The 12239-nt window shown below is 38.4% G+C and overlaps 1 protein-coding gene across 1 annotated transcript in view; it reads right to left on the bottom strand.

The window, feature by feature from the left end:
* Window positions 1-369: 369 nt before the first annotated feature.
* LOC136845220 (oxytocin receptor-like) overlaps window positions 370-12239 on the bottom strand; it is a 41469-nt gene continuing 29599 nt past the window's right edge. Inside the window, exons 3-4 of the mRNA XM_067115292.1 lie at window positions 6735-8122; window positions 370-4069 (exon numbers count right to left, since the gene is read on the bottom strand). Coding sequence (XP_066971393.1) covers window positions 3795-4069; window positions 6735-7953 — 1494 coding nt within the window. The 5' untranslated portion in view covers window positions 7954-8122 and the 3' untranslated portion in view covers window positions 370-3794. The remainder of the gene's footprint in view (window positions 4070-6734; window positions 8123-12239) is intronic.

Here is a 12239-nt window from a genome sequence, read left to right as displayed (position 1 = left end):
CCTCCGATTACATTGCAACTCCATCAGCGTCAGTTGATGGAGACGCCCCTTGCTGGGTGACCTCAAGGACGGCTCCACCTGATCGTAGTTATAGAAAATCCCGCGGTCTTTTTCCATTTTAAGGAGGCCATAGGCCCACGTGGAGTGTTGATTCAGTGAGCGCCCAGTCATTACATAGAATTTCTCAAGGTTTTGCTAGTATGCTAGTAGTTGCTGTATTTTATATTCTACTTCATTATAAGTGATAGATTATATATATATATATATATATATATATATATATATATATATATATATATATATATATATATATATATATATATATATATATATATATATATATATATATATATATATATATATATCCTTCTCGTGGTCAGGTCGGCAGCGTGACCTCTTTCTGATACTCGGGATGCGGGTTCGAATCAGAATCACTTCATATTCATTACATTTGGATCTAAGGTTTTGTGGTGACAAGCGTATGCAAAAAAGTGGGGAGAATTCGAGAAGTTAAAAGGGCATTGAGGCTATTACAATTGCATGCGTATATGGTAAAAATTGACCAGTAGATTCTATGTATACATATGTGTGTATATGCATATGTGTATGGGTGCGGGTGTTTGTGTATGTATGTATTTATGTAAGTGTAAGAACTCATGCACGTGTAGAGGTTGTGGCGTACATTCAGTATGCTGAATGTTTTTGCTTTCGAGTCAGGGCGCGCGCGCGTCAATGTGCTTTTCTGTTTCTTCTTAAAGAACAATGATAACATAAATAGGATATTCCTCTTCTCTCCTTTTTCGACGTGATGGGATGGTTATTTGGCATCTTAATGAACACGGGGACATGTACAGTAACTCATTATCTTTCACAGTGTCATAATCAGCATAGCTATGCCGCCATATTTTTTTCTCAGTGTGGCCACAAAATTCTAATAATTCAGATACACTTATTTGTTTATATAGATACTTACTCATTCAGTGTTCTTTTCATTTTCTGTAGGTGATAAAACGTCGTATGTATATATACACAAGACATGGATCTCAGGAACACACACGAAAAAAAAAAACATAATAGCCTACTGAAGAATGTTGAGCACAACGAGTACATACAACATAGGACGCACACAAAGGCCTCCGGTAAGGGATTCCAGCCTTCCAGACTTTGAGATTCCAGAGTTCTTTCCACAGTCTCTACTTCCACTTCTTTCTTTCTTTCCGTCGGGGTTTTTCAGAACCTTTTGGATAAATCGATATCTGGCAGATATTCTGTGTCCTGTCCATGAAATATCACCCCGCCGTCTTCCCTTTTGTCCCTCTGCATGGAAATCGCTGCTTTGCAACTGGAAGTCTGTCTCTGGCATGTTGCAAAAGAACGCGCCAGGATGTTTGTCGAACGCAACTTTTGCCCCCTTTGCGAGAGTTGCCAGCGAACTTCTTTTTTTCATATTGTTTGACTTCCGTGTGTTTTTGTAACGGATGTATAACTCTGCGTTCACACCTCTTTCCGGACGACTGCTGACCGTGATATGATAAAGATTGTTTGATCACTTCTGACGAAAGGCTTTTTTATTGACAGTTGCGAACGTTGCCAGATGACTGATGTCATTAATTGAAAATGAGGAAAAACACTGGCAAAGGGATACTTTGGTTTTTAACTTAGGCATTATAAAATCGATATATTGGTTCAAATCTGATTAAGTGCTTGTCAGTCTGACTTGATTTGGCATTATGTGGTTTTAGAGAGTATTAATTATTCTTGTGAATATTTGAGAAATTTTGAACAACCAATTAAATATCATTATATTATCATTTTGACGATCGAGTCCCTGAATTTCCCAAACGGTATTATGACAACCTTTTAAGGCAATTGATTCCTACTTTTATTCTTTAAAATTTCTTGAGAGAGAGAGAGAGAGAGAGAGAGAGAGAGAGAGAGAGAGAGAGATCATGAAGTGAACTTCGAATTTCAAGAGAAATGAAACCACCCAAATGATCAAATTCTCACCAATATTCTATTTTCCCTCCCTAAGAGGATTGTAATGAGATTTATGTGGTAGAGAATTCTTCAATTTGTCTTTGTTTTTTACCTTCTAAGATCTTAATCGTTATGTATAACTCATTTTGCTCTAAGATTAAACTCCATCAAAAGATATTTAACAAAACCTCCTCTGGTATATTTTTTGCTGCTTCTTTTATTCTGTATGTGCAGTCTGTAATCTCTCCTTTCAACGTCTCTCTCTCTCTCTCTCTCTCTCTCTCTCTCTCTCTCTCTCTCTCTCTCTCTCTCTCTCTCTCTCTCTCTCTGAAAACTACACTTTAAAAGTCACTGAACTGTCCATAAATATACCAAAACATTGATGTATTTTTTTTTTATAAAAATCAGCCTCTGCATAAGTAAGTCTCTCTCTCTCTCTCTCTCTCTCTCTCTCTCTCTCTCTCTCTCTCTCTCTCTCTCTCTCTCTCTCTCTCTCTCTCTGGGAAATGTACATGATAAAAGTCAATGAACTGTCCATAATTATACCAAAACATTGCTTTATTCTTGTTTTTTTTTTTTTTATAAAAATCAACCTCTCAGCATAAGTTTCTCTCTCTCTCTCTCTCTCTCTCTCTCTCTCTCTCTCTCTCTCTCTCTCTCTCTCTCTCTCTCTCTCTCTCTCTTTATCTTCAAATGTGAGCCATCTGTTGACATCCTTGCCGGTGCCTTTTCTCATTAATAACAGATAAATCGCCCGGTAATCCTTTTTATGTCCTCTATTTTGGAAATTTGGCAAAGTCCATGTCATCATGCCTGATCTCATTTTATAAACAAAATGAGCCATAAAGTAAAGTCCTGATTAGAGTACTTAATCATTTTTAAAGTTATCTGAGCCTTTCTGTAAAATAGAAGTAAAGTTTAGATTTTTAAGTGAAATTCAGTACTTTGGCCAAGTCCTCAGTCGTGTCACGAACGCTTCTTAAAAGTTATTTTGAGCCGTCTTGTAGAACTAGGTCCTTTAATTTTTTCCAGGTAATATTAAACTTATGAACATGATCACTTCTTGAGTCATTTCAGTATTCTTTTGGAAACTGTGAGTTTTTCATCAAGTTTTCAAGTAATGTCCAACTTTTCAAGCAATGTCAGACTTACGATAAAGTTCCCGTCACTGAAATTTAAACTTTTCAAGTAATGTCAGACTTATGATAGTTCCCGTCACTGAAATTTAAACTTTTCAAATAAAGTCAGACTTATGATAAATTTCCTGTCACTGAAATTTAAACTTTTCAAGTAATTTCAGACTTATGATAAAGTTCCAGTCACTGATATTTAAACTTTTCAAGTAATTTCAGACTTATGACAAAGTTCCCGTCACTGAAACTTAAACTTTTCAAGTAATGTCAGACTTATGATAGTTCCCGTCACTAAAATTTAAACTTTTCAAGTAATGTCATACTTATGGCAAAGTTCCCGTCACTGAAATTTAAACTTTTCAAGTAATGTCAGACTTATGATAAAGTTCCCGTCACTGAAATTTAAACTTTTCAAGTAATGTCAGACTTACGATAAAGTTCCCGTCACCGAAATGTATTAATTCTAGAGTAATTCGAGGCTTCCAGCGCGCACAATAAATATCCTGAACTTTTCAGATGAGAATAACCCTAAGGCAAAGACCCCCGCCAAAAATCAGGACACTTAACCACTTCTAAAGTCACTCGATCCCACACACGAAACTATGAACATCCTTGAAGTCCTTCTGAAGGTCACCGCCATAATCATCATAATCATCACCATCCCCACCTTTTCCTTCCTCCCCCTTAAGTGATGGTGTGCCTGTTGCTGAAGGAGTCCCTTGAGGAGTGGACGAGCTGGTTGTTCCCCTCGGTGGTGGTGAAGACCGTCAGCCGGATGTTCTTGTTGCTGTTGGAGCTCCTGAAGGTGTTGTTCCTGCGGTGGCCGAAGCGGTTCTGCTTCGGGCAGATGCAGAGGGACCTCAGGACCTGCGACAGGTTCTCGTTGAACCCCAGGAAGATCCAGGGGTTCACCACGCTGTTCAGGGAGGACAGCAGCGTCAGGATCGTGAAGGCAGCTCCTGGGGAAAGGGAGATTTGGGATTGGAACTTTGATAGTTAATATAGTTATATAGTTGTATAGTTTTATAGTTATAAAGTTGTGTAGTTATATTGCTATACAGTTATATAGTTATAAAGTTATGTAGTTATATAGTTTTATAGTTATATAATTATATAGTTGTATACCTGTATAGTTATATAGTTATATAATTATATAGTTTTATAGTTATATAGTTCTATAGTTATATAATTATATAGTTTTATAGTTATGTAGTTATATCGTTATACAGTTATATAGTTATATAGCTATATTGTTATATTGTTATATAGCTATATAGTTATTTAGTCATATAGTTTTATATTTATATTATTATATAGTTATATAGATATATAGTTATATAATTATATAGTTTTACAGTTATATATTTATATTGTTATATAGTTATAATAATATTTTGTAAATTTAGGATGGGTTTTGTGACCCTCCCCCTAATACTAAGCCCTTGCTTTCAAACCTGTCATTCACTAAATTTAGCCAGTAATCTCTTGGCCTCTTTTCCTTCCTCCCAAAACTTATATTGTTTTACTCCCTTTTCGTCAGTATTTCTCCCGCCCATATTTTTGGGTGAATAAGCCTTGAATAAAGTCATTTATCACCTCTTCTTAACTCATCATGTATAAAACAAACCATTATTCATCTCAGCAGCTTCCACACCTTTTGCTTTCATGTGCATTCATCATCCACACTTCCTTTTCATACTCTCTTTTTCTCTTCTTCAACTCTTACAGAGTTCCTGTTACCTCCATTCTAGTTTCTCTCGCTTCTTCTCCTACCATCATCCATCACATTTCTGGGTCTTACATCGTACACATCCTATAATCACTGCTCCATATTGCTAGTTCTCTTGTACATCATCGTAACTTTCTCACTTTTCATTTCCTCGTATGACAAACACGTTCAAACATTTTCTCCAAACTCGGCAGCTCCTTACAAATACTGATAAATGCTGCATAACCTTTGGACATCACCTGTTCCACTTTGGTGTAGTTTCTCTTTTTCCTGCCTCCATAAACTTGCTCTGATATTTCATGTAATTTTCCCCATTGCACCTACTCCTCCATTCCATAAAAATATCAAAGACGTGAGGATGTGTCATTTCCGCTTCCCTGACCCCTTTTAATGCCAGTCGCTTTACTTTTTAAACGTTTTTACATAAACCTTTTTTGTTACAAAAATCTTTTACATGATCTCGTAGAATGATGATCTGTGCTATATGATTTGAATGCATTTCACGAAAGATGAGTCACCACTCAGTGAGACTTTTACTATCATGCCATCAAACTTTGGTGCCTGTCCATTCCTCAACCTTTTAATGGTCCCACCCCCGACCTCTAAGCCTTGCACTACCAATGGTCATTTTCACAAACTTTATTCTGTAGTCTCTGCTTTTATAAGGTCTTCATAATATTAATTTTGTAAATGTCATGATCATATAACTGCGTTCCCTTCGGACTACAGCCTCTTCATTCATCTCTCTTTAATACAACTTTTTATTTTCTCTAAAGTACTTTTTAAAAGCCATTCTGAATTTTTCGTACCTCCCACCTTTTCCTCTTTTACCTGTCATATTTTATAACTTTACGAACTTCTCCTCCTCTGCCCATCAGCTGTACTTCAAACGATCTTCCTTTTAGTTTTCTGTAAAAGAAAACTGCTCTGCCGGCTTTGTCTGTCCGTCCGCACTTTTTCTGTCCGCACTTTTTCTATCCGCCCTCAGATCTTGAAAACTACTGAGGCTAGAGGGCTGTAAATTGGTATGCTGATCATCCACCCTCCAATCATCAAACATACCAAATTTCAGCCCTTTAGCCTCAGTAGTTTTTATTTTACTTAAGGTTAAAATTAGCTATGATCCTGCGTCTGGCAACGCCATAGGACAGGGCACCACCGGGCCGTGTCTGGAAGGTTCGTGGGCCGCGGTTCAAACAGCACTGTACGCTTTACAGAAAACTCGACTGCACCGAAGAAACTTCGGTGCATTTTTTTACTTGTTTCTTCTTAGAAATTAATTCTCATTTCATCCCACTGCGGCTCTGTGTTAGCTTCCTTCTCCGTACCCGCATATGTCCGTGTGTATGAATGTATGTATGTACGCAAGCAGATGTAGTGCACAAAACTCCTGCTGGTCTTTTTCAGAGCAGCGTGATCAGTGATTTATTTTATTATTCAGTGCTTTTAGAAATAATTGAAAGCTAATTCTTGCTTAGATATTGTTAACTTATCAAGTTACTAAGATAATGTATACAAAGTTATGACAGAACTCACAGATAACTTTCGGAATCGCGTCAATATACCATACAGACGTCCTATAGTAATGCATATAACTTTTATTCACTTTATAATAACCTTTATCCTACAATTAGCAATACACTGGAGAAAATGCAATGTACGTCTAGCTTTTAACCTTCTTTACCAGCCTTGTGCATTCTAGAAAGTCAAAGTTCAAAATTTCTATAAATTCTAGATGAACTATCTTAACTAATTACAGTGATTATATCAAGCTAACTGATGTGTTTATGATGAACTCTGTTGTCACATACATAAATCATACATTTTCAAGTACCCAACCTCTGAGATTGTAGACATTTTGAAGAAATTAATTACTAGGAACAGGGGGTTCTTACCATTGTAGAAAGGCGAGGAAGCTGCATGTGGATCCCAAACGTGCCAGAGCTGCACTGAGATGAACGGTGCAGAACAGCTGATGTAACACAAGATGATGGTCACAGTCAGTTTCACCGTCTTAATCTTCGCCCTACTTATGCTACGGATGGAATGGACCCTCGGATTAGTCTGCGGGTTGCAGGCCATTCTCGGCGCCTGGCTGTTGGCCTGACTAGACTCCGGAGACGTCTTCATGCTTGGCAGGAGCACAGAGTGGGTGTTGGATCGTGGCAGGGTGCTGCCCCGCACCTGAGGCTTGTGGAGACATGTCGAAACATTGCCCCCAGTTGTCAGGCAGCTTCTCTGCTGTCTCAAGTGCACCAAGAGCTGTGGTCTTCTTCTCTCTTGGCAACACTCGTTGTGTTCGTCCATTTGCTTGAGCTTGAAGTTGACCCAGAGGGTCTTGCAAATGCACGTGTAAGCGAATATGAGAATAATGAGAGGGAGTATAAATACAGACACTGCATACCATGTCACGTATGCCCTAGGGCCCCATGGCGGTATAAAGGAAGCCCAACAATCCCAGGTTCCATCGCCAACCTCCTGGAAGCTAAATACAAAGACCTGAGGGGTGCAAGAGCCCAGAGCGAGGCCCCACGCTAGATAAATCATCTTTCTGGAACTCTTGGGCGTCCAGGAGCAAGTGGATAATGGATAACAAATAACCTGATAACGATCTAAAGCTGTCATAACTAATAAATAGGAGTTGAGGTAAGGTCCCAAGAGCTGGCCAAACTTGACAGCCTTGCACAGGAATCCCCCGCCGCGGAAGCGGTAGGTGATCTCCCAAATGAGCTGCGGCAGCACGTTCAGGAAGGCGGTGATGAGGTCGGAGATGCAGAGGCTGAGGATGAAGTAGCACATCCGGGTGAGCTTCTTCCGCCTCACCAGAAGAATGAACAGGACGACCACGTTGCCCAACACCGTCAGCACGAAGATGGCGACCAGCGTCATGATCTCCCAGATGACGAGCGTCTCGTCCCTGGCGGTGGCCTCGCTTTCAACGGCTCTGATGGCGTCGGAGATATTGCCCGGGATGGGGCTGCTGAGGGCCCCATCGTCGTTGGTCACGTCTAACATCTCATTGATATAAGGTCCCGTCCAGTTGAAGGATTCATTGCCAAGCAACCTGGCTGTTGGGAATGGTAGGCTCGTGGGTAAAGGTTCTGTGCTGGCCATGCTATGGTCAGCTTCTCCAGTGGGGCACTCTTAGTGGGTGTGAACATCAGGAGGAGGAGGCATTCGACAAACTGCTGGTATCGCTTGATTCTCCTCAAATGCTTCATTCCTCGCTCATCCTTGTGGTTTTGTACCGGTGGTTCGTTAATCTCTGTGGCTCAACTGAAACCTGAAAGGAGAAAAGAACAGCTTGGATGTAATTATGAGATGATAATTGGCGGGCAATAATTAACTATAAGAGGAAACGAACAAATATATGAAATGTCTTAGAATTAACGGATACATTCAATATATTTCACGAAGGTACTAAGCATTCCATCAGTATTAAGTTGTTTGTTGCAATTTTTCACCTAAGTTATAACCCACTTACAACATTTCATACAATAAAGTATTTCATACAATACAATACTTTATTCGAGACTGATTAAACATAAGTCTGCAGGTAGTTAATAACCAAAGAATTTTCATTTCAACAACATGACCTTATTTCTCATCCAAGTAGTTATTGCCCAACGAAGAGAGGTGAAGTATTGACATACGAACAATGTGATGCAAGGTGAAGACATTTCTCAGTTTTCTTAACTTAAGGTTAAGGGTTCTCAAGCTCCTCTTCCCTTTAAGTGACCCCTGAGTTAACAGACCAATAACCTTTACCCCAATTTATCTAACAATGAATAAAGAATGGCCAGAGAGTGCAGTGGTTCAAAACGAATTATTACTGTAATGGATGTCATAATCTGAGGAAAATTATATGAGATACGGCTATGATTTACATGTTCTCTCTCTCTCTCTCTCTCTCTCTCTCTCTCTCTCTCTCTCTCTCTCTCTCTGTGTGTGTGTGTATGTATGTGTGGATGATCGCAGCATATTCTCACATCTTATAAGAAGTATTAGAATATACTTTAGTACACTTGTGCTGTTTTCAGCGCAATATATTTCCTTTACATATGCAGCATAAAATGATGTACTGGATATTATTGAGCAAAGAACTAAAGTATTTTTCTTGTAAACGTTTTAACGTTAATTTTATGAGAATAACCAAAGTAAATTGGAAGTAAAGATTTGAATTGAAGTGAGTTGAACTCTCAGTAGATAGAATAGATTTTCTTAAATCATGTAAATTCGCCTTGACACATTCATCAAACACTGATTTAAGAACCATTGCCTTAAATCAGTCATTTAGTCTTATCAAACTGAGAAGATTGACAGAAGTTGAAAGCAAATATTAATGTTTTATCACTAAAATGTTATGCATAACTAAACAAAATCCAGTTATTTGCAAGAAAAAAATGGGAAACGCCGCGAATGCAAGATAGTTGGAAGTTTGTGAGTGTCTTCGACACATCTTCAAGATTCTGACACTTCAAACCTCAAATTGTTTTCGAAAAGATCTTATGGAAATAACTACAAAATTCTGGAAGAGCTGCAGGCAAGACTTCAAAGCATAATCCCCTTTGAAAAAGGGGTGAGAATCTCTTTTTAGAAATCTTCCGGGTTGTCGATCGTGGAAGATTGCTGAAAGAATTTCCCCTCCTTCATGCTGGTTCCTTGCTCTCTCTCTCTCTCTCTCTCTCTCTCTCTCTCTCTCTCTCTCTCTCTCTCTCTCTCTGGTAGTCTCGATGATGAAATCTTAGGAACGTCCCGATTATTGTTGTTTACGAATCCCTGATTCCAGCTTTCTTTTACATCATTCTTATTCTTCTTCTTCTTATTCTTCCAGGAACCTCATGGGAATCTGGACCATATTGGAGGCCGTGTTGCCAGATGACAGATTACAGGTAAGTAGCCTGTGTTATGTATCTTAGTAGCCTGTGTTATGCATCGTAGTTGCCTGTGTTAGGCATCATGATAGCCTGTGTTATGTATTACAGTAGCCTGTGTTATGCATCATAATAACCTGTGTTATGAATCATAGTAGCCTGTGTTGTGCATCATACTAGCCTGTATTATGCATCATGGTAGCCTGTGTCATGTATCACAGCAGCCTGTGTTATGTATCATAATAGCATGTGTTATGCATCACAGCAGCCTGTGTTATGCATCACAGTAACCTGTGTTATGCATCATAGTAGCCTGTGTTACGTATCATAGTAGCAAGTTATGTATCATAATAGCCTGTGTTATGCATCATAGTAGCCTGTGTTATGTATCATGGTAGCCTGTGTTACGCATCATTCCCTCTATCATGTCAGTGGCTCTCAGGCGCCATTGCTACTCTTTGCCACTCACAGCAGACTCGTGCTAGACATTAAATATGCGCAGCTTCTGTGGTTTGTAATTCTCTCTGCGTGGAGTAAATTGCAAATTGAGACACGCCACACGAGTAAAGTGATTTCAGCTGAAAAATGTATAAGGAGTTGAGAGAGAGAGAGAGAGAGAAAGAGAGAGAGAGAGAGAGAGAGAGAGAGAGAGAGAGAGAGAGAAAGTCGTAACATTTAATTACACCAGGAAAGCGTAGCCGAATACAGCGTTATTCAGTTGAATTAAACAGTATCTAACACAATAAAATTAGTTCTCCTTTACGACAGCAACACAAAGAGAATAAAACATGTTACTCGTCAATCCTTCAGTTCTCCAGCTTCCAATCCCTTCTGCCTTTCCATCCTGTTTCCTATTTTTATTTATCCATTTGTCTTGAAGAGCGTGTTCGAGGTCACTTTGCAAATTGTAATTCAACAAACTATTTTTGAAAATCGATCGAACAGGACCCGAGTGAAAATCCTATATTCTGACGATTAATGTCCGCCAGAAAATTTTTGAAAGATTATGATTCCAAATTGCATAACCGGGTAAATTTTCCCCAAAAAGCAGTGGATATATTTACTTTTCATCATCTCAAGTCACTGGATGTATTTACTTTCTTTTAAGAGATTGGAGTAAGTATGGTTCTCAATGAATACGTTTGCCGAACCTTTAGATATTCGTATCTCAAGTTTTGTGGGGCGAAGCGTCACTGTAATTATTTTACATTCCCGAGAAAATTACATAATTCGAAATAATGGGATAGGGGACCTTGCGGATGAAATATGTTCCCTGTTTATTGTATGGAAATTTCAGTGAACTTTCGAATTAATGGAATAGGGTTCCTTATGGATGAAATGTATTCCTCTCATATTAAACAGAATTTTCAATGAAATTTCTTTTGAAAAGTTTCAGCAACCTTACCAAAGTATCACTGATACTAATTATCAGACTAATAAATAATTCGTTACATTCCTCCGAGGTATTTGAGATAGATGTCGAAAGGCATCAGATAATTCCAATTTATTTTTAATAAATCAACCAAATATTCTTTCCCTCTAGAGAGAGGCGACCTCCACACATTCGGAAATTGCAGTTTTAAAAACGCATAAAAGTTTTACTCGCAAGGCAAAGATCTAATTCCCGAATATTGGTATGGAAAGGTCTTTTCATTTGACATGCATCAGGAATGTCAAAGTAATTCAATGTCCCTCAATTTTAGCTCGTCAGATTTAGCGACATGATACCTAGAGAGAGTTTTTGATCGTCCCCGTTCAGTTACGATTTTGCGAAATCACTGAATTTGAGTCGGGACGCAAAGTTACACCATGGCTTGTGCAACTTTCAGATCTCGACAGGTTGATAACATCATGACGATATTTTCCTAAAAGATTTTTTTTTTTTTAAAGGTTGTTAGATGGAGCTGAATAACATAACGAAATGGTCTAAAACTTCTCCATTTTAGATTGGTAGTTAAAGTTGATTTTTTCTACAAGGGTATATATTATTGTTTAGGGTGCTAGATGGGGTTAAATGAATTAAAGAAGTGGCCTAAAACTTAACCATTGTAGATTGGTACTTGAAGTTGGGTAATGAGCGGAGTAACTTTTCAGATCTGTCATTGGGCTGGTCGAGAATTATGTGCCCCACAGAGTGCATTCAGTTCCATTAATGAACAGAAGGAAGGATAAAAGATTAATTAAAACAATACCTAAATAACACCGTAATCAGAATTTATACAATTCGTTTCGACTTGATACAGCCAGCAAGGAATAGCCACGATTAATAGAGTCTCTATTAATAATGGGAATAGCAGTGCCTGTGTTGCAGATTAGCTCTGCCCTAAAAGGCTGGGCAGGTGAGGTTGCCAGGTAACCCGTTCAGCAAATGCTTGCGCGCCCGCAGTATCCCTGCATAATCGAGAAGTCCTTACAAAGAGGTAGTTAGCAAATGGAGGTACTTTTGTTTTTTGTTTTCAGTAGGTAAATATATATATATATATATATATATATATATATATATATATATATATATATATATATATA

This window comes from Macrobrachium rosenbergii, chromosome 13 (assembly GCF_040412425.1).
Source record: "Macrobrachium rosenbergii isolate ZJJX-2024 chromosome 13, ASM4041242v1, whole genome shotgun sequence".
Lineage (NCBI taxonomy): Eukaryota > Metazoa > Arthropoda > Malacostraca > Decapoda > Palaemonidae > Macrobrachium > Macrobrachium rosenbergii.
This window is presented reverse-complemented; position numbering and strand designations above follow the sequence as displayed.